Source organism: Medicago sativa, chromosome 6 (genome assembly GCF_051527215.1).
Source record: "Medicago sativa cultivar Bolivia chromosome 6, Bolivia_mono, whole genome shotgun sequence".
Classification (NCBI taxonomy): Eukaryota; Viridiplantae; Streptophyta; class Magnoliopsida; order Fabales; family Fabaceae; genus Medicago; species Medicago sativa.
In genome coordinates, this window is record NC_140754.1 from 79,373,848 (window position 1) to 79,397,663 (window position 23,816).

General features: G+C 32.6%; 1 protein-coding gene and 2 long non-coding RNA genes across 3 annotated transcripts; 2 read left to right on the forward strand and 1 right to left on the reverse strand.

The window, feature by feature from the left end:
* The first annotated feature begins 12,106 nt into the window (after nt 1-12,106).
* LOC146917163 (Glutathione S-transferase family protein) lies at nt 12,107-18,363 on the forward strand. The gene is made up of 6 exons (XM_085718949.1): nt 12,107-12,546; nt 14,235-14,369; nt 14,481-14,574; nt 16,130-16,224; nt 17,149-17,316; nt 17,832-18,363. Exons 1-6 carry the CDS (start codon nt 12,222-12,224, stop codon nt 17,990-17,992), a joined length of 978 nt encoding a protein of 325 aa, XP_085575075.1. The 5' UTR covers nt 12,107-12,221; the 3' UTR covers nt 17,993-18,363.
* A 1,104-nt stretch (nt 18,364-19,467) lies between these two features.
* LOC146917164 (uncharacterized) lies at nt 19,468-21,519 on the forward strand. Its single transcript, XR_015014118.1, has 4 exons — nt 19,468-19,833; nt 20,147-20,259; nt 20,357-20,478; nt 21,326-21,519. It is a non-coding gene; the product is annotated as an uncharacterized LOC146917164 (long non-coding RNA).
* LOC146917165 (uncharacterized) lies at nt 21,081-22,499 on the reverse strand. The gene is made up of 3 exons (XR_015014119.1): nt 22,259-22,499; nt 21,678-22,140; nt 21,081-21,471 (listed from the first exon to the last, which is right to left on the reverse strand). It is a non-coding gene; the product is annotated as an uncharacterized LOC146917165 (long non-coding RNA).
* Between the last annotated feature and the right edge of the window lie 1,317 nt (nt 22,500-23,816).

A 23,816-nucleotide genomic window follows, 5' to 3' on the forward strand; every position in this document is an offset into this window, starting at 1 on the left:
GTCAAAGATCCTAATTACAGTGGGTTATCAGAAATAAGAGAATTGTTTCTTTTTAAAGATGTATAATAATTAATTAATTACTTTTCATATAATCAACTGGAAGCTTTAATATATAACAAATCTGATTCAGAGAGATACAAGTGTGAAATTTATCGTGGAGTGACAAACTAGTTTTATGATCTTATTTTTTTGTTGCACTTTTGGACTTGGCGAAACGAGTCTATTTTTAAGGAAGGCTTCACTGGACCGGCTAATCCGACGTGGCTTATCCTTGTGTTGTGTAGGTTGAAACCTGTGACGATGACCACACCCGAGCCTGGACCACGTCATATGGACACAATTTTCATTGGTTACCATGGACGTCGAATGGGATGGACAAATTTGAATTGTGATGGAGCTTGCCAAGGGGACGCCAACTTGGTTGGATGCGACATACTCAAAGGGTAGATGGATTGAATGTTACACTTAAAAATTTGAAGCGTGTGATGCCCTGCAAGCTTAAATGTGGGGCATATACATTGGCATGTATATGGCCTGAAGAGATGACGTTTCTAATCTCGTTGAGAAAAGTGACGCTAAAATACACATTTATTATAATGGTTACTAATAATTATGCTTCTATAAATGAGATTTCGACTCAGGTTCTTCTTATCTGTAAGTTCATATCCTTAAATTGGCATGTCAAAGTCAATAATATTTGGCGTGAGGGCAGCAAAAGCTTTGATCGGCTAGCTAACTACATTATCACGCTAAATTCTACGAAAACGAATGTGTTTGAGACTTCTCTGTTGTGCTGAAGAGTCTCATATTTGCTAAAACATTTGAAACTTGCATGACTAGAAGTGTAGTTTTTTCTTTTCTTTTGTAGGATTTGCCCTTTATTATACCAAGAAAACATACAAAATAGTTTTTAAAGTTTATAAAAACAAATGTTACACGTAAGATGTAGCATATTCTGATGATGGAAATTTTCAAACTAACTTAATATTTTGATTTGTGGGTTAATATTTTGATTTGTGGGTTTTTGATGAATTTTTTTATTTTTACAACAATTCATCTTGTGAAGGTTTTGAAAGAAAAATATGAAAATAAAGTCAATGTAATGTAATTGATCGTGTGAGATTTTTTGGAAGAAATATGTTAATATTAATAATTAAAAAGTTATGAAATGTTTTTCTTTTTTGGTTTCAATCCAGGGACCTGTTGGTTATGGGCCCACCACGCTTCCGCTACGCCACTCTGATTTATTGGAATTGTTGTTGCAAAACTTTCATATAATAGTACTTGATCTAATTTTGTTGAGGAATAGTTGATCCAATAAATGATGTTTTAAAAATATATAATACATAATTATTTACTTCTTCCATAAGACACTTGAACCTTGAATAAAAAATAAACAAGACTTCTACGTCAAACTTTTTTTATATAATTCACCAAAAGACTTAAGTCATAGAGAGACCTTAAGGCGATTATTGGGGTCAAAGATCCTAATTACAGTGGGTTATCAGAAATAAGAGAATTGTTTCTTTTTAAAGATGTATAATAATTAATTAATTACTTTTCATATAATCAACTGGAAGCTTTAATATATAACAAATCTAATTCAGAGAGATACAAGTGTGAAATTTATCGTGGAGTGACAAACTAGTTTTATGATCTTATTTTTTTGTTGCACTTTTGGACTTGGCGAAACGAGTCTATTTTTAAGGAAGGCTTCACTGGACCGGCTAATCCGACGTGGCTTATCCTTGTGTTGTGTAGGTTGAAACCTGTGACGATGACCACACCCGAGCCTGGACCACGTCATATGGACACAATTTTCATTGGTTACCATGGACGTCGAATGGGATGGACAAATTTGAATTGTGATGGAGCTTGCCAAGGGGACGCCAACTTGGTTGGATGCGACATACTCAAAGGGTAGATGGATTGAATGTTACACTTAAAAATTTGAAGCGTGTGATGCCCTGCAAGCTTAAATGTGGGGCATATACATTGGCATGTATATGGCCTGAAGAGATGACGTTTCTAATCTCGTTGAGAAAAGTGACGCTAAAATACACATTTATTATAATGGTTACTAATAATTATGCTTCTATAAATGAGATTTCGACTCAGGTTCTTCTTATCTGTAAGTTCATATCCTTAAATTGGCATGTCAAAGTCAATAATATTTGGCGTGAGGGCAGCAAAAGCTTTGATCGGCTAGCTAACTACATTATCACGCTAAATTCTACGAAAACGAATGTGTTTGAGACTTCTCTGTTGTGCTGAAGAGTCTCATATTTGCTAAAACATTTGAAACTTGCATGACTAGAAGTGTAGTTTTTTCTTTTCTTTTGTAGGATTTGCCCTTTATTATACCAAGAAAACATACAAAATAGTTTTTAAAGTTTATAAAAACAAATGTTACACGTAAGATGTAGCATATTCTGATGATGGAAATTTTCAAACTAACTTAATATTTTGATTTGTGGGTTAATATTTTGATTTGTGGGTTTTTGATGAATTTTTTTATTTTTACAACAATTCATCTTGTGAAGGTTTTGAAAGAAAAATATGAAAATAAAGTCAATGTAATGTAATTGATCGTGTGAGATTTTTTGGAAGAAATATGTTAATATTAATAATTAAAAAGTTATGAAATGTTTTTCTTCTTTGGTTTCAATCCAGGGACCTGTTGGTTATGGGCCCACCATGCTTCCGCTACGCCACTCTGATTTATTGGAATTGTTGTTGCAAAACTTTCATATAATAGTACTTGATCTAATTTTGTTGAGGAATAGTTGATCCAATAAATGATGTTTTAAAAATATATAATACATAATTATTTACTTCTTCCATAAGACACTTGAACCTTGAATAAAAGATAAACAAGACTTCTACGTCAAACTTTTTTTATATAATTCACCAAAAGACTTAAGTCATAGAGAGACCTTAAGGCGATTATTGGGGTCAAAGATCCTAATTACAGTGGGTTATCAGAAATAAGAGAATTGTTTCTTTTTAAAGATGTATAATAATTAATTAATTACTTTTCATATAATCAACTGGAAGCTTTAATATATAACAAATCTGATTCAGAGAGATACAAGTGTGAAATTTATCGTGGAGTGACAAACTAGTTTTATGATCTTATTTTTTTGTTGCACTTTTGGACTTGGCGAAACGAGTCTATTTTTAAGGAAGGCTTCACTGGACCGGCTAATCCGACGTGGCTTATCCTTGTGTTGTGTAGGTTGAAACCTGTGACGATGACCACACCCGAGCCTGGACCACGTCATATGGACACAATTTTCATTGGTTACCATGGACGTCGAATGGGATGGACAAAACTGAATTGTGATGGAGCTTGCCAAGGGGACGCCAACTTGGTTGGATGCGACATACTCAAAGGGTAGATGGATTGAATGTTACACTTAAAAATTTGAAGCGTGTGATGCCCTGCAAGCTTAAATGTGGGGCATATACATTGGCATGTATATGGCCTGAAGAGATGACGTTTCTAATCTCGTTGAGAAAAGTGACGCTAAAATACACATTTATTATAATGGTTACTAATAATTATGCTTCTATAAATGAGATTTCGACTCAGGTTCTTCTTATCTGTAAGTTCATATCCTTAAATTGGCATGTCAAAGTCAATAATGTTTGGCGTGAGGGCAGCAAAAGCTTTGATCGGCTAGCTAACTACATTATCACGCTAAATTCTACGAAAACGAATGTGTTTGAGACTTCTCTGTTGTGCTGAAGAGTCTCATATTTGCTAAAACATTTGAAACTTGCATGACTAGAAGTGTAGTTTTTTCTTTTCTTTTGTAGGATTTGCCCTTTATTATACCAAGAAAACATACAAAATAGTTTTTAAAGTTTATAAAAACAAATGTTACACGTAAGATGTAGCATATTCTGATGATGGAAATTTTCAAACTAACTTAATATTTTGATTTGTGGGTTAATATTTTGATTTGTGGGTTTTTGATGAATTTTTTTATTTTTACAACAATTCATCTTGTGAAGGTTTTGAAAGAAAAATATGAAAATAAAGTCAATGTAATGCAATTGATCGTGTGAGATTTTTTGGAAGAAATATGTTAATATTAATAATTAAAAAGTTATGAAATGTTTTTCTTTTTTGGTTTCAATCCAGGGACCTGTTGGTTATGGGACCACCACGCTTCCGCTACGCCACTCTGATTTATTGGAATTGTTGTTGCAAAACTTTCATATAATAGTACTTGATCTAATTTTGTTGAGGAATAGTTGATCCAATAAATGATGTTTTAAAAATATATAATACATAATTATTTACTTCTTCCATAAGACACTTGAACCTTGAATAAAAAATAAACAAGACTTCTACGTGAAACTTTTTTTATATAATTCACCAAAAGACTTAAGTCATAGAGAGACCTTAAGGCGATTATTGGGGTCAAAGATCCTAATTACAGTGGGTTATCAGAAATAAGAGAATTGTTTCTTTTTAAAGATGTATAATAATTAATTAATTACTTTTCATATAATCAACTGGAAGCTTTAATATATAACAAATCTGATTCAGAGAGATACAAGTGTGAAATTTATCGTGGAGTGACAAACTAGTTTTATGATCTTATTTTTTTGTTGCACTTTTGGACTTGGCGAAACGAGTCTATTTTTAAGGAAGGCTTCACTGGACCGGCTAATCCGACGTGGCTTATCCTTGTGTTGTGTAGGTTGAAACCTGTGACGATGACCACACCCGAGCCTGGACCACGTCATATGGACACAATTTTCATTGGTTACCATGGACGTCGAATGGGATGGACAAATTTGAATTGTGATGGAGCTTGCCAAGGGGACGCCAACTTGGTTGGATGCGACATACTCAAAGGGTAGATGGATTGAATGTTACACTTAAAAATTTGAAGCGTGTGATGCCCTGCAAGCTTAAATGTGGGGCATATACATTGGCATGTATATGGCCTGAAGAGATGACGTTTCTAATCTCGTTGAGAAAAGTGACGCTAAAATACACATTTATTATAATGGTTACTAATAATTATGCTTCTATAAATGAGATTTCGACTCAGGTTCTTCTTATCTGTAAGTTCATATCCTTAAATTGGCATGTCAAAGTCAATAATATTTGGCGTGAGGGCAGCAAAAGCTTTGATCGGCTAGCTAACTACATTATCACGCTAAATTCTACGAAAACGAATGTGTTTGAGACTTCTCTGTTGTGCTGAAGAGTCTCATATTTGCTAAAACATTTGAAACTTGCATGACTAGAAGTGTAGTTTTTTCTTTTCTTTTGTAGGATTTGCCCTTTATTATACCAAGAAAACATACAAAATAGTTTTTAAAGTTTATAAAAACAAATGTTACACGTAAGATGTAGCATATTCTGATGATGGAAATTTTCAAACTAACTTAATATTTTGATTTGTGGGTTAATATTTTGATTTGTGGGTTTTTGATGAATTTTTTTATTTTTACAACAATTCATCTTGTGAAGGTTTTGAAAGAAAAATATGAAAATAAAGTCAATGTAATGTAATTGATCGTGTGAGATTTTTTGGAAGAAATATGTTAATATTAATAATTAAAAAGTTATGAAATGTTTTTCTTTTTTGGTTTCAATCCAGGGACCTGTTGGTTATGGGCCCACCACGCTTCCGCTACGCCACTCTGATTTATTGGAATTGTTGTTGCAAAACTTTCATATAATAGTACTTGATCTAATTTTGTTGAGGAATAGTTGATCCAATAAATGATGTTTTAAAAATATATAATACATAATTATTTACTTCTTCCATAAGACACTTGAACCTTGAATAAAAAATAAACAAGACTTCTACGTCAAACTTTTTTTATATAATTCACCAAAAGACTTAAGTCATAGAGAGACCTTAAGGCGATTATTGGGGTCAAAGATCCTAATTACAGTGGGTTATCAGAAATAAGAGAATTGTTTCTTTTTAAAGATGTATAATAATTAATTAATTACTTTTCATATAATCAACTGGAAGCTTTAATATATAACAAATCTGATTCAGAGAGATACAAGTGTGAAATTTATCGTGGAGTGACAAACTAGTTTTATGATCTTATTTTTTTGTTGCACTTTTGGACTTGGCGAAACGAGTCTATTTTTAAGGAAGGCTTCACTGGACCGGCTAATCCGACGTGGCTTATCCTTGTGTTGTGTAGGTTGAAACCTGTGACGATGACCACACCCGAGCCTGGACCACGTCATATGGACACAATTTTCATTGGTTACCATGGACGTCGAATGGGATGGACAAAACTGAATTGTGATGGAGCTTGCCAAGGGGACGCCAACTTGGTTGGATGCGACATACTCAAAGGGTAGATGGATTGAATGTTACACTTAAAAATTTGAAGCGTGTGATGCCCTGCAAGCTTAAATGTGGGGCATATACATTGGCATGTATATGGCCTGAAGAGATGACGTTTCTAATCTCGTTGAGAAAAGTGACGCTAAAATACACATTTATTATAATGGTTACTAATAATTATGCTTCTATAAATGAGATTTCGACTCAGGTTCTTCTTATCTGTAAGTTCATATCCTTAAATTGGCATGTCAAAGTCAATAATGTTTGGCGTGAGGGCAGCAAAAGCTTTGATCGGCTAGCTAACTACATTATCACGCTAAATTCTACGAAAACGAATGTGTTTGAGACTTCTCTGTTGTGCTGAAGAGTCTCATATTTGCTAAAACATTTGAAACTTGCATGACTAGAAGTGTAGTTTTTTCTTTTCTTTTGTAGGATTTGCCCTTTATTATACCAAGAAAACATACAAAATAGTTTTTAAAGTTTATAAAAACAAATGTTACACGTAAGATGTAGCATATTCTGATGATGGAAATTTTCAAACTAACTTAATATTTTGATTTGTGGGTTAATATTTTGATTTGTGGGTTTTTGATGAATTTTTTTATTTTTACAACAATTCATCTTGTGAAGGTTTTGAAAGAAAAATATGAAAATAAAGTCAATGTAATGCAATTGATCGTGTGAGATTTTTTGGAAGAAATATGTTAATATTAATAATTAAAAAGTTATGAAATGTTTTTCTTTTTTGGTTTCAATCCAGGGACCTGTTGGTTATGGGACCACCACGCTTCCGCTACGCCACTCTGATTTATTGGAATTGTTGTTGCAAAACTTTCATATAATAGTACTTGATCTAATTTTGTTGAGGAATAGTTGATCCAATAAATGATGTTTTAAAAATATATAATACATAATTATTTACTTCTTCCATAAGACACTTGAACCTTGAATAAAAAATAAACAAGACTTCTACGTGAAACTTTTTTTATATAATTCACCAAAAGACTTAAGTCATAGAGAGACCTTAAGGCGATTATTGGGGTCAAAGATCCTAATTACAGTGGGTTATCAGAAATAAGAGAATTGTTTCTTTTTAAAGATGTATAATAATTAATTAATTACTTTTCATATAATCAACTGGAAGCTTTAATATATAACAAATCTGATTCAGAGAGATACAAGTGTGAAATTTATCGTGGAGTGACAAACTAGTTTTATGATCTTATTTTTTTGTTGCACTTTTGGACTTGGCGAAACGAGTCTATTTTTAAGGAAGGCTTCACTGGACCGGCTAATCCGACGTGGCTTATCCTTGTGTTGTGTAGGTTGAAACCTGTGACGATGACCACACCCGAGCCTGGACCACGTCATATGGACACAATTTTCATTGGTTACCATGGACGTCGAATGGGATGGACAAATTTGAATTGTGATGGAGCTTGCCAAGGGGACGCCAACTTGGTTGGATGCGACATACTCAAAGGGTAGATGGATTGAATGTTACACTTAAAAATTTGAAGCGTGTGATGCCCTGCAAGCTTAAATGTGGGGCATATACATTGGCATGTATATGGCCTGAAGAGATGACGTTTCTAATCTCGTTGAGAAAAGTGACGCTAAAATACACATTTATTATAATGGTTACTAATAATTATGCTTCTATAAATGAGATTTCGACTCAGGTTCTTCTTATCTGTAAGTTCATATCCTTAAATTGGCATGTCAAAGTCAATAATATTTGGCGTGAGGGCAGCAAAAGCTTTGATCGGCTAGCTAACTACATTATCACGCTAAATTCTACGAAAACGAATGTGTTTGAGACTTCTCTGTTGTGCTGAAGAGTCTCATATTTGCTAAAACATTTGAAACTTGCATGACTAGAAGTGTAGTTTTTTCTTTTCTTTTGTAGGATTTGCCCTTTATTATACCAAGAAAACATACAAAATAGTTTTTAAAGTTTATAAAAACAAATGTTACACGTAAGATGTATCATATTCTGATGATGGAAATTTTCAAACTAACTTAATATTTTGATTTGTGGGTTAATATTTTGATTTGTGGGTTTTTGATGAATTTTTTTATTTTTACAACAATTCATCTTGTGAAGGTTTTGAAAGAAAAATATGAAAATAAAGTCAATGTAATGTAATTGATCGTGTGAGATTTTTTGGAAGAAATATGTTAATATTAATAATTAAAAAGTTATGAAATGTTTTTCTTTTTTGGTTTCAATCCAGGGACCTGTTGGTTATGGGCCCACCACGCTTCCGCTACGCCACTCTGATTTATTGGAATTGTTGTTGCAAAACTTTCATATAATAGTACTTGATCTAATTTTGTTGAGGAATAGTTGATCCAATAAATGATGTTTTAAAAATATATAATACATAATTATTTACTTCTTCCATAAGACACTTGAACCTTGAATAAAAAATAAACAAGACTTCTACGTCAAACTTTTTTTATATAATTCACCAAAAGACTTAAGTCATAGAGAGACCTTAAGGCGATTATTGGGGTCAAAGATCCTAATTACAGTGGGTTATCAGAAATAAGAGAATTGTTTCTTTTTAAAGATGTATAATAATTAATTAATTACTTTTCATATAATCAACTGGAAGCTTTAATATATAACAAATCTGATTCAGAGAGATACAAGTGTGAAATTTATCGTGGAGTGACAAACTAGTTTTATGATCTTATTTTTTTGTTGCACTTTTGGACTTGGCGAAACGAGTCTATTTTTAAGGAAGGCTTCACTGGACCGGCTAATCCGACGTGGCTTATCCTTGTGTTGTGTAGGTTGAAACCTGTGACGATGACCACACCCGAGCCTGGACCACGTCATATGGACACAATTTTCATTGGTTACCATGGACGTCGAATGGGATGGACAAAACTGAATTGTGATGGAGCTTGCCAAGGGGACGCCAACTTGGTTGGATGCGACATACTCAAAGGGTAGATGGATTGAATGTTACACTTAAAAATTTGAAGCGTGTGATGCCCTGCAAGCTTAAATGTGGGGCATATACATTGGCATGTATATGGCCTGAAGAGATGACGTTTCTAATCTCGTTGAGAAAAGTGACGCTAAAATACACATTTATTATAATGGTTACTAATAATTATGCTTCTATAAATGAGATTTCGACTCAGGTTCTTCTTATCTGTAAGTTCATATCCTTAAATTGGCATGTCAAAGTCAATAATGTTTGGCGTGAGGGCAGCAAAAGCTTTGATCGGCTAGCTAACTACATTATCACGCTAAATTCTACGAAAACGAATGTGTTTGAGACTTCTCTGTTGTGCTGAAGAGTCTCATATTTGCTAAAACATTTGAAACTTGCATGACTAGAAGTGTAGTTTTTTCTTTTCTTTTGTAGGATTTGCCCTTTATTATACCAAGAAAACATACAAAATAGTTTTTAAAGTTTATAAAAACAAATGTTACACGTAAGATGTAGCATATTCTGATGATGGAAATTTTCAAACTAACTTAATATTTTGATTTGTGGGTTAATATTTTGATTTGTGGGTTTTTGATGAATTTTTTTATTTTTACAACAATTCATCTTGTGAAGGTTTTGAAAGAAAAATATGAAAATAAAGTCAATGTAATGTAATTGATTGTGTGAGATTTTTTGGAAGAAATATGTTAAAAGAAGTATGTTAATATTAATAATTAAAAAGTTATGAAATGTTTTTCTTTTTTGGTTTCAATCCAGGGACCTGTTGGTTATGGGCCCACCACGCTTCCGCTACGCCACTCTGATTTATTGGAATTGTTGTTGCAAAACTTTCATATAATAGTACTTGATCTAATTTTGTTGAGGAATAGTTGATCCAATAAATGATGTTTTAAAAATATAAAATACATAATTATTTACTTCTTCCATAAGACACTTGAACCTTGAATAAAAAATAAACAAGACTTCTACGTGAAACTTTTTTTATATAATTCACCAAAAGACTTAAGTCATAGAGAGACCTTAAAGCGATTATTTGGGTCAAAGATCCTAATTACAGTGGGTTATCTTAAATGTTGTTTTTTTTCTTTTGTAGGATTTGCCCTTTATTATGCCAAGAAAACATACAAAATAGTTTTTAAAGTTTATAAAAACAACTGTTGCATGTAAATATAGCATATTTTGATGATGAAAATTTTCAGTATAACTTAATATTTTGATTTGTGGGTTTTTGGTGAATTTTTTATTTTTACAACAATTCGTCTTGTGAAGGTTTCAAAAGAAAAATATGAAAATAATGTCAATGTAATGTAATTGATCGTGTGAGATTTTTTGCAAGAAATATGTTAGTATTTGTTTTAAAACTCGATATCCGATCCAAGGACCGACTAATTTGAGGGGACCATTCTCACTGTCCATTTGTGGAGGCCCCATTTAAAGCCAGAGCTACCGAAATTGACACTGGAGAGGATCGAACTTGAGACCTTGATAGAAATATGTTAATATTAATAATTAAAAAAAATATGAAATGTTTTTCTTTTTTATTAGAGCCTGGTTTCCATCTAGGGACTTGTGGGTTATGGGCCCACCATATTTCCGCTGCGCCACTCTGGTTTGTTGGAATTGTTGTTGCAAAACTTTCATATGCCTATTTTTATTAAGGAGTAGTTGATCAAAGAAATGTTGTTTTAAAAATATATAATACATAATTATTTACTTGTTCCATAAGAGACTTGAACCTTGAATAAAAAATAAACAAGACTTCTGCATCATTTTTTTTATATAATGCACTAAAAGACTTAAGTCATAGAGAGACCTTAGGGTGATTATTGGGGTCAAAGATCCTAATTACGGTGGGTTTATCAGAAATAAGAGAATTACTTCTTTTTAAAAAAGTATAATGCTTAATTAATTACTTTTTATATAATCAACTGGAAGCTTTATTATATAACAAATCTGATTCAGAGAGATATAAGTGTGAGATTTATCGTGGAGAGGCAAACTAGTTTTATGATCTTTTTTTTTCTCGCACTTTTGGACTTAGCGAAACGAGTCTATTTTTAAGGAAGACTTCACTAGACCGACTAATCTAACATGGCTTATCCTTGTGTTGTGTAGACCGAAACATGTGACGATGACCACACCCAGGCCTGGACCATGCCATATGGAACACAATTTTCATTTGTTACCATGGATCATGGACAAAACTGAATTGTGATGGAGCTTGCTAGGGGGATACCAACTTGATTGTACATTCCCTAAAAAAAAACTTAAGAAATTATATTCGTACAATGACAAATTTTGTGAAAATTTTTCTCTCTCGTACTCACATTATGTTTTTACTTTATCTCTCTATTACTTTGATTTTAATGTCATTACATAGTTTTTTTTTGTAAATCAATGGTTGTTACATAAATTGTCAACCATACGGCTGTTCAAATAACACATCTCAAAAAACTTTTATACATCCTCTGTAAAAAGAGAAATATTTGGTTGGGTACAACCCCAAATCAAAAATACTTAGACACACTCATATTAAGAGAAAGTCTTCTATGGTTACAACCTCAAATCAAAAAAAGTAATGATAAAATTTAAAAGATAAGTAATTTTTAATCATATGACTTAATATCATTTCTGTTTTAAATTTTATCAATTACGTGTGTCTAAATAAATATTACTGTATTATTTAGGTTTGTCGCTAGGCAAGACTTGCTTATGTAAAAACAAGTTTTGTACACGTCAACCATCTATATTCTGTGTGATATAGAAAGGACACCTAAAACCCTCAAAACTACTTTTCTAAACCCTTTCTAGCTTGTTCAGCAATCACAAAAAGTAAGAAATAAAAAAAAAAAAAAAATCAAAATTCAAGATCTGTGTGGTTCTGAATCTCACACAAACTCACACTATGAGAAGAGCTTCCTCCGTTTTACTCTACAGAACCCTCGCCGCCGCACGCGACGGCTCCGCCACCTCTATCCCCCTCCCTAACCGTTTTCTCCAATCCGCTTTTTACGGCACCACCGCCGGTTCATCTCCATCTCGCCGCCGTTGGTTTTCTTCCGCCATCGCCGTTGCCGCCGGAACTTCTCTCGGTGTTACCGGTGCGTTGTTCGCTGCTTCGTCTCTCTCTCAGGAAGTGCTCGCTAAGGAACCTCCTCCGTCGGATGCTTTGCCGAATGAAGTCGTTCTCTATCAGTATGAAGCTTGTCCGTTCTGTAACAAAGTGAAAGGTATAAACGTTGATTTCTATTGTTGATTCGAAATCGTTGATCCGTGGTTTTGGATTTCTCGGAATTGTTTATTTGTTATCTATGTTTTTGATTCGGAGTTGTTGAATTGAATTGATATTTATTTAGTTTTTGTCAATTGGAAAAATTAGAAACATATCAATATGATTTATGTGCATTTTGGTTCATCAGTGACAAAAATTGATTTTACTTCAAAATGAGTTAAATGTAAAGTGGTTTATATGATTTGGTACACAAGTTAGAGTGAGTCCAACGATAAGTTATAGTGTAAAAATCATGTTTGTTTAGACTCAAATGCTATGTGTATGTTTGGATCCACTTTTGGATGAGCTATAAGCCTAAAATTGATTTTAGAGGTGTAGAATTGATTTTGACACGTTTAGAATTGGTTCTGCCTTCAGATTTTAGTCTACTTGAAGCTTGAAATTGTAGCTTCTAATTCTAGAATTGATTTTTATACTCATATTTATTGTTCAACTCACTTTTACATCAATTTATACAAACTTAAATCACTTTACCTTCAACTCAATTTTGGAGTCAAAATCAATTCTACTCGATAGATAGGAAGAGAGATAAAATCAATTCTACTCAACATGATAGCAACCAAACATGTTGGTATCAATTTTACACCTCCAAAATCAATCCGGGCTGTTCTGAATGTGGACCTAGTTATAGATAGGAAGAGAGATAAAAAGTGTTTTTTTTTCTTTTCCTTCTGGGGTGTAGTGTAGAATGGTAAGATAAACATGGTAAGATAAACACATAATGGTAGTGATTGAATGTAATTACATGTGTTAGTGGCGTGTCGGTGGATGACACCGACACATGCTGGACACTGTATACATTTTCAATTTGAAATGTCAGTCCTACATAGATTTAGGAGCATGAGTGGTCTAAATATATGAATACTTTGACTTGAAATGATGTTTGATTTATATAATCAAGCCGTGAGGAGTGAGGACCGAGAAGCTATCCGTGTAACTGAAATTAATCATTTCCTTAAGAACTGCGCACCACCGAAATGCGACAATTAAAATGAGACGGAGGGAGTACTCATTGTTATGGATCTGGAATTGGCCCTGCAGTGCAGGCTGCTACGGTGGCCAGCCAACTAATCAAGGCACATGCAGATATTTGCATGGTTAATATATAGTTTTAAACAATCATTTGGTTAATGTCTTCCCAAATCTGCATGTGCCTTGATTAGTTGTGCTTGTGTTGGAAACCTGGGAATTGGGCTGGCCACCGTAGCAGCCTGCACTGCAGGGCCAATTCCAGATCCATAACAATGAGTACTCCCTCCGTCTCATTTTAATTGTCGCATTTTGGTGGTGCGCAGTTCTTAAGGAAATGATTAGTTGAGTTGATTTCAATGGTAAAATTAGTGTCATTTACTAAATGTGTATTTTAGAAGATCATAAGAATAGAATGAAGATGAAAAGCTGGTAATATACATGCTGGTAATATACATTGGTAGTTAAATTATATTTTTATATGAGGTTAAATTTTCCCCCCATTTTTCAATCTTATTATGTATGATGGTGAATGTGTCATGGTATGTTGGCAGTTATACTTATTCAGCTATAGATCTTTTGTTACTATAGTTTTTTCATTGGGATTTCACAGCATTTTCTAGCTTCTGTTGCTGATAGTTTTGTTTGCTTTACCAGCATTTTTGGATTACTATGACATACCGTACAAAGTTGTGGAGGTCAACCCGCTTAGCAAGAAAGAAATCAAATGGTCTGAATATAAGAAGGTTCCAATAATAATGGTAGATGGCGAGCAGCTAAATGACTCGTCAGGTTTTCCACATTTTCCCTTGAAAATTGATTGTGAAGTTTGCTGAATGGACTTGTTCCTACTAAATAAGACTCACTGTAACTTGTTCACTATTATTGTGTTTTCTTTGGCAGCTATAATTGACAAGCTTGGAGAGAAGATCCTGTCTAAGAAAAAGGCAGATTCAACCTCTGAGGATGAGGTCGACGAAGAGACCAAATGGAGGCGGTATGGTTCTATTTCTCTTGGTTCTGCTGTATCTTTCAATAAAACATGTTTCAATAAATGTAAGAGGGTAATGTGAAGAAATCCTTATAAGTCTGATTGAATTTCATTTTTCCAATTTGAAGTTGTTTTCACACATTGTTTTGAACCATCTATGGTGAAGTTGCTGTGTGTGTTGTGCAGAGGAACCTTTCTTTCTTCCTTCCTTCCTTCCTTCCTTGGCCTTTTGTTCTCTCTTTCCTTGAATCATGTGCTTTAGGATTGAAAAACTTTATCTTGTGGTACTCAGTGATGATTATGAAATAATTCACTTATCTTTTTACATATAGAATATGCATAAAATGTGGTGTACTATTGTGCTAACAATCATATTTATCATCGGGTATTTGTTGTATCAAAACAGTATACAATAAGATACTGCTCTTTTTCTGCATGATCATGTTGATTGTCATCTTTCTTTGTATGATATGACAGTTTGATTTCAGTCATTCTTAATCACACACTACTTGTTAGGAATCTCATGTCTGTGCATGATTGTACTCCCTTTGTCCCTTATTAATAGACCCTCTAACAGATTTCATGGAGATTAAGAAAAGTAGTTGTATCGATAGATTTGTAAAAAATATGTGCTACTTTTACATAAGTATCTCTATATTTAATGACAGCATAAGAGAGAAAAAAATAAATGTACTTTTCCCAATTCTAAATTAAATAGGGGTATTTTTGTGAAGATATAATTAATGCATATGTAAGTTTGTAAAGGGTCTTATATTGAGGGACAAAATATGCAACAAAGGTTTGGGGTTGGGAAAGAGAGTAATTTACTGATTCTGTTTATGGGGTAAGATTTCAATCAATTTATTTTTCTTTCAGTTGTTTACTTTTGAGTTTTGATTCTCGTAATTTGTATTGTTGGTTCACCTGAATCATGGGATGCACTGTTATATGAAAGGGGGCTCTTGGCAACTTCAAATTATATATACTTATAACATTTTTCAATATAGGTTTTTAATTTTTAGTAAGAAATAAATATATTAATTAATAAATATATTAATTATTTCTCCTTTTCACAACCTCGGCGATATGTTTTTACTATAGCTTTACCAATGAATGCAAATTCGCAGTCACTCCCATTTGTTTAAACAAGAAATGTTAGGGCCCGTTTACTGTGACAACATTTATTATTTTCATTTTCTAAAATTTGTATCAGTTTTACTTGTTAACAAGCAAGTCATTTTCATTGTTTCTGGAAATGCAAGACAATTGTTCCAAAGTAAATGGGCCCTTAGGTGTTGATTATGGAGTGGGCTGTGTCTGGGCACACCATTAGTATTTTTTAACTAGATGCTAAATTTAGCACCCAATGTTTATAGTTTAGAATTGAATTTTCAACAATTTGACACTCGACTTGGATTGCAAGAGAGATGAATAGTGGCAATTTGAGTTGCTTTAAGCAAATTTTGAACTTGTTACAGGAAATTCGAACAGAAATAACCTGGAGAAATTATTCAGTCCTGATGTTTATATACCACACTCATATTTTACTTTTTTTATGTAGGTGGGTTGATAATCATTTGGTACACGTTCTGTCACCTAATATATACCGAAATACCTCTGAAGCTCTCGAGTCCTTTGACTATATCACGTCCAATGGTAAGTTGCACAAGTCTTTGCTATTCATTTCTGCTCTTTTTGTTGCGCTAACGCTTGTAGATTATCAAAGATATTTTATAGAAATTTTGCATGTAAATTACAAACGATATTTTATATAAGTTTTTTGATATAGATAAAAAATTATAAGTATAGATATTTGTGAATTTCAAATGTAACAAATTCAACAAACCATATTTATATTTTTCAATGACTACAATAATATAACAATTTTTTTATCTTTTTTAATAACACCAACAATACAATATTATTATATGAAAATTTGTTTAAGGGTATAATTGGAATAACAAAAAAGTCAGCCCAAAATCTCCCTGAAACTCCCTATTTTCTTTATATATAGTCTAGATATACATCAATCATCCAATGAACCTAAAATGTGAATTGTCTCTTATAATAAGGAACGGACGTAGTAAGTATTGTTGTTGTTTAGTTGAGTGTTTGGTTTTTTATATTTCTTTTCACCAAGTTCTCTGCTATATGAAGTTGACTCTGATATCTCAATAAGCATGCATTGGAACAGCGTCCTTTATTGGTAGATAAAATGAACAATTATTTTTTCTGTTGCGCAATAATCTGGTTTCAGGCATCTACAAGAGTCAAGAAATGAACATTATTTCTACTGACATCATAAAATTCTTTGTTGTTTGGTAACTTTTCTATGTGGTCTCTCCCTCCCTCCCTCCCTCCCTCCCCACCCACACACACACAGATATATGGACATGTTATTGCTTATTGTTTTTTCTGTTTTCATGTCATGTATATCTATCCCACCTCACAAGCAAATGCTGAATTTATTTCATTTGACTTTCGTTATTTGAACTACTTTCCTTGGCCATGCTATATTTTTTTCAAATGGGGGTAATGTGTGATAAATGGATAATTTATTCCCATTTTATTGTTATTTAGGCAATTTTAGCTATGTGGAAAAAATTTCGGTGAAGTATGCTGGAGCTGCAGCTATGTATTTTGTGTCCAAGAAGCTAAAGAAGAAATATAACATTACCGATGAGCGTGCTGCTCTCTATGAGGCAGCAGAAACATGGGTAGATGCTCTGGATGGCCGTGAGTTCCTTGGTATGTGTTCCCGTTCTGTATTACGAAGACTATTATATATGCAAGAGCATGCACACTTCTGAAACTGAAGCTTGAGATAACTTAAAATGCTGATATTTTTATTTTCCCTTTTGTTGATTTTTTTCCAAGCAAATCAGTATCAAACAAATTATGGGTTCATGTATCCTTTGCATGTCAAAATATTGGTCTTGAAGTTTCCATCTGTATTACCTAACTAGTTTTGATTTTGTAATGATTGGGAACATTATAATATTTGCACTGCAGTCATTCATTTGATTTATTTAAACCTTAAAAGAGTATTCATGATTAAGAATGTGCACCTAAACCATTCAAAATAAGTACTTAATGGTTTTGTACCAAAAAAAAAAAAAAAAAGTACTTAATGGTCTATTTGTGAGGTCAGCCATAAAAAAAGTTTCAGATGTTTCTTCAGTTTACTACAATTTTCTTAGTGTTATTGTAACGAATAATCATTTCACATTCTTTTGACTTTGACTACTTTGTTGTCTTTTCAGGAGGGATTAAGCCTAACTTCGCCGACCTGGCTGTCTTTGGAGTTCTAAGACCCATACGCTATTTAAGGTCTGGTAAGGATATGGTGGAGCACACACGTATTGGTGAGTGGTACACAAGAATGGAGAGAGTTGTGGGAGAGCCATCCAGGATTAAAGCCTAAAACTAGGATATTATTGAGTCCAAACTCCATCGATATTTTTTTTTGCATCAATCTTATTCTACACTATTTGGGTTTTGCCTTCAGTTGTTGGAAGGAAACACATTTCGGTTTCTTCAGTTAACAACCTATTTGGCTATTTAGAAAGATACTACCATGTGGTGGTTATGGGAGTTAAATATAGGCAAAGTTTAGCTGATCAATTGATTCTTTACAAAAATGTTTTAATACATGTTGCAGCTACTCCTATTGTAAAGATTAAAGAGATCTTTGAGCTGTAACCAATAATAAAGGCAATATCTGCTGTGCCTGTGATGTTTAAAACACTGGTTTTGATCAAATTAATACACATATAAGTACTTGTTTGAGTTAAATATGGAGTGTTGTTGTTGATCTCAATGATCAGTGAGCTGTAAGTAAATTTTGATTGAGCTATAATGTTATAAATGCGCAAAGCATGACTATACAGAATGACCATAAAATCAAACTTGTCCCAACTACAATTGATGATCTTAACAGATGAGTCAAATGTCATTTTTTTTTTTTTTATCATTCTATGGCAACATCGATCGATTTCTATGTAAGTGCTTCCACTTGCCCATAAAGACGTTCATTCAAAAATAATTTAAAGATTGTGAGAGATGCATGTCAGTAAGTTTCATCAATAGTTGTAATGTATAGAGATAGAGATTCACATTCACTAAATGTTACTGAAAATGGTGAAATTGATTTTACCCAAATGCACTATTTATACTCCCAATGCCTTGAGAGAAATTGATACCAACAGAGATATTAAACAAGTAGGAGATTATCCTATTATAGTCACATCAATTTGATCAATCAATTTCTCTCAAGCTATAAGCTAGCTTCTCGTCTTTACCAAACACAACCTTAGAAGTTATTTTGAATTATTGGTTTTTGAATTTAATTATTTTAATGAAAACAATAATAAGCTAGTTTTAGATTAGTACCCAATTTATTTAATAAACTTAGTTTAATATTTATCAAGTGAATTTATATATATGTTGAGGTAATGAATGACACAAGACAAAAAAAATAATAACGACAGAAGAAAAAAAGTAGGAATGAGCTAAAATTTAGGAATTTAGAGCCATTACTTGTGTTGATCCAATTCCACTAAACCTATTTTCCTTAGTAGTAGATGGATTACGTTGAATAGGATTCAAAGGAAATTAAAATCAGTTCCTATGATTTCTCCATTCATATTTTTTATTGCTATGTTTTTATTTGACCTTCACTTAATTGCTTCTTTGAATCATTCCACTAATGCCTATCATGAGGATCCACGTCCAAACGGTTTTGAGAGAAACATGCCTAATTGTTTTCTCCTCTCCTTTCTTATAACTCGGCTACGTGGGAAAGTTGTTATGGATTTCTTTTGACCCAAATCAAGTGCATGATCTCTCTATGACTCTCTTGATGAATTTATTTGAGCACAATAAAACCCTTCTTACTGCTCAAGCCATTTCCACGTAAGATCAAGAAACAATATTTTCTAGCCTTGCTCGTGTGTTTGGTTCAGAATCAATCTTAGGGTCGTCTTTCAACAGAAAAGCACCATAAGGTAAAGGCACTTTCCCATGCTTTTCATAACTGTAACTAATGGTTAGGTATTATAATTTAAAGAGTAAAGACAGTTGAAGAGGTCACCTCTGATTTTTCAGTTTCTCTATATTCAATTAATTTCGAACTTTTAAAATTATCATGTCATTAGTGTTCAGATTATTATGCAAACCTTATTTCTTATTAATTTTTGGCTTGTAATATCTATTGTAGGGTGTGGCTGGTGATAGAATCAACGGTGTAAATCAGCTCTCTTAAAGGTTTGTGTGTAGATGAATGTGTATATTTAGATATATAGCTTTTGAATAAAAAAAATAACGCTGCAAATTTACAAAGTATGGCATCTGCAAAATTAGGACCATGTTCTATTTATTGAAAAATTAAGAATTGTGTGCCCTTGTACTTGTTCATTTATGTTTTCCAGGACACCTTTCATAATTCTAACATGTAATTGACCATTCTTATCCTAGTTTATTACATAAGTATACTTTCAGTTCTCTTGGAGCAAAGTTTTTAAGATGCTAGCATGTGCAGTAAACTGATTTATTGTTGTTAAAAAATGTGTTGGAGCAGCTAAAATATGAACGAGATGATATCGATGAAAATTCGGTCACAGGTTTTTGGCTCTCTCAGGACCCATCCTTTGGGAAATATGAGTTAATGTTGCTCATATGTTTTTGTCACAGGTTTTGGCTCTCTATATACCCATCCTTTTTTCGATACTAGTAAACAATTCTTAAGGGTTTGATTATATAGTAGTGTTGTGGGTTTGGTTTTGAACAGGTTACTAGGTTATTTGGACCAGCTATATTTGAAGCTTAAAAATTGATGGATTTGTTCTTAGGAATTGACATTAACTCAGTGATATAACCTCAAAACTCACATTGGCAATAAATAACTCTCAGGTATTTCTCATGGATTTGACTCTTCTTAATTTGACTCTCAGGTTTTGTTTTCTCATGAAGATGTTTTCGAGTTAAAAAATAATAATTTAGTCTTATTATTTTGCTTACTTAAAATTACATAATCTAAAATATAGCTCTCAACAATTATATGCATCTTGTATTTTTCATCAAGAAAATATTGAAAGGTGATAATGGTTGCCTCTCTTGCAGAGAGTTCATTGAAGCTATCACACTCTTAATCAAAGAAGTAGTTTGATGTCAAAACATTTATCTAAATTCTGCACTTGTGGTTGGCAACATGAAATAATCATCAACATAATGTCAGTTATTCAGCCAAACACGTTGAAATAATTGATGCTCAACATTAACAACTAAAGTTATATTAGTGCATAATTGCATCCAATGCTTTAGATGCTCTATTATGAGATTAGATTGCAATACATACTTCAATTATATTTTTCTTGCACAAGTAAAATGTTTTGATGAAATATTCTTTTTTAGAGGAAGCATTATCCACTGTGGTGACTTCCACCAACGTAATTATCACTACAACAAGTCAGTATAGATGAATCACATCTAACAAAACCAACGAAAAAACTGAATTGAGACGTGAAATTTAAAAAGCTTCCAAATTAAACCATTCAAATAAATTTGTCTAGGCTGAATTGCCAAGTCAAACCATTCAAATAAAATTGTTTACATTTGTAAAAAAATAAAATAAAATATGTCTAGATTGAAATGCCATATTAAAATATTCAAATAAATTTGTAAATGCTGAAGTGCCTAATTAAACCAAAGTCATGTAATACAATCATTGGTTGACAAGTAAATTCCTCCTTTTTTGCAGATCCATCCACCATTTTACAATTGAATCCTTTTTTCTTCCACATCCTTCCGGTGGTCACATGCTTTTTCTGTGATTTTTTCCATCTTTGTATTGTAAATACTATGTACCAAATAAATGACAAGTTTTACCCTTGTATTTGGACAAACCTGTGCACACATTAAAATGTTATATTAAATATAACAACTATTCCACAACTTATATAGCCAAATCATGTTGCACTAAGTGTTTCCTAATAAAAAAGTTAACCACAAAAAGTAATAAACCTTAAAGCGGCAAGCCAGAAAAATATAATTTATTATGGATTATAAATTTGTTTGATGTAGACAGAAAAAAATATTCAGAAGGTGCTTACTTCTATGCAATCATAGTCATTTTTCCTACCACATTCTTTCATCCAGGGTGCAACCCAGACTCCGCAGTCGCTACTGAAAATCAAGAATAGAAATCAAAAGACTAGTAGTAGATTTATTCACCATAATGTAAGAAGATTAACTGAATGAAACTTACGATTCATATCTCTGACTAATGAGTCCTCTGGAGATAATGTGATTCTATAACTTGATTCCGCAATCATAAAATGAATCCTCTATAAACATCTCCTCCAAAAATAGTAATGTTAACTTTAATATTTGCTAGAAAAGAGAAGGGAAAATTGAAAAATAATGAGTTATAAATACCAATCTCAATACATCTCTTTGTCTAAGCAACTTTCTTTCATCACATGGTGTTGAATCCAACACATACATCTTTCTTTCACTAAAATCAACAACCACGAGATACCAATGCACACCTCGTTCATTCATAGGAATGAAATACTGCAAAAGTTGTAAAAAAAAAACTTATATAAAACTAATGTACTTAATTATGTAAGAAACTAGCTGAAAATGGTATAACATACATACTATAGTATTGAGTACATCTCATAAATCACACCTTTCGAACGTATTCTATTCTTCTCATGAAGTCATTCTGATATAACTCCCTTACAGCCTTAGGACTGTGCATCCAATCAAGTGCAGATTGCTTTCATGTGAAACAAAAAAAAGTTTCATGTGAATGAAATAAAAGACTTAACAAATTTTGTAATTATAGTAAAATGGAATATAAAATATGTAGAGTATGTACCATAAACTTTGTTGGTAGGTAACACAGAGATGATGTTCCGTCATATCGTTCTTGGTGTGTTAGTTTACAACACACTAAATTAATGACCTATACGGTAACCAGAAAACCAATAATACATGCCATGCTCTATTAAAGTTAACTAAATATAAAATATCATTATGCAATTTATAACTGACATCATAGTCAAGCGGACAATCAGGCATCAGAGTCTTAAGGGTTTTTCGATATCCCACGACCCGAAGTGCACTTTTTGCCAGGATTTCCTCTCCGTGTAAGTGTCAGTAACACATGTTGACAACAAAAATAAATAGTTAGATGAATTTTATTAAATAAAACTACATACCTATGACGATTTTCATCATCATCAGCAATAAATGCCTATCATTAGCAATAAAAACCTATGAAAATCGTCATGGGTATGTAAATTTAGTTAATAAAATTCATACAACTATTTTCATTGTCAACCTGTGTTACTGACATTTACACGGAGGAAATACTGACAAAAAGTGAACTTGGGTCCTGAGATATCGAAAAACCCTCAAGACTCCGATGCATGATTGTCCAATTGACCAGGAGACCAATTATAAATTGCATAATGGTATTTTATATTTAGTTAATTTTAATATAACATGTATAATTGGTTTTCTGGTTACCGTATAGGTCATTATTCTAATGTGTTGTAAACTAACACACCAAGAAAGTTATGGCGGAAAACCATCTCTGTGGTACCTACCAACAAAGTTTGCGATACATAATCTATATATTTTATGTTTCATTTTACTATAATTACAAAATTTGTTAAGTTTTTTATTTCATTCACATGAAACTTTTTTTTGTTTCACATGAATGCAATATACACTTGATTGGATGCAGAATCCTATGGCTGTAAGGGAGTTTTATCATGAAAAAAATAGAGTACGTTCGAAAGGTGTACTCAATACTATAGTATGCTTGCTATACCATTTTCAGCTAGATTCTTACATATTTAAGTACATTAGTTTCATAAAAGTTTTTTTTAACCAACTTTTGCAAATTTTCATTCCTATGAATGATCAAGGTGTGCATTGGTATTTCGTGGTTCTCGATTTTAGTGAAAGAAAGATGTATGTGTTGGATTCAACACCATATGATGAAAGAAAGTTGCTTAGACAGAGAGATGTCTTGAGATTGGTATTTATAACTCATTATTTTTCAATTTTCGCTTCTCTTTTTAACAAATACTAAAGTTAACATTACTATACAGTCATTATTTTTGGAGAAAATGTTTATAGATGATTCATTTTATGATTGCGGAATGAAGTTAGAGAAGCACATTATCTTCAGAGGACTCATAAGTAAGAGATATGGATCGTAAGTTTCATTCACT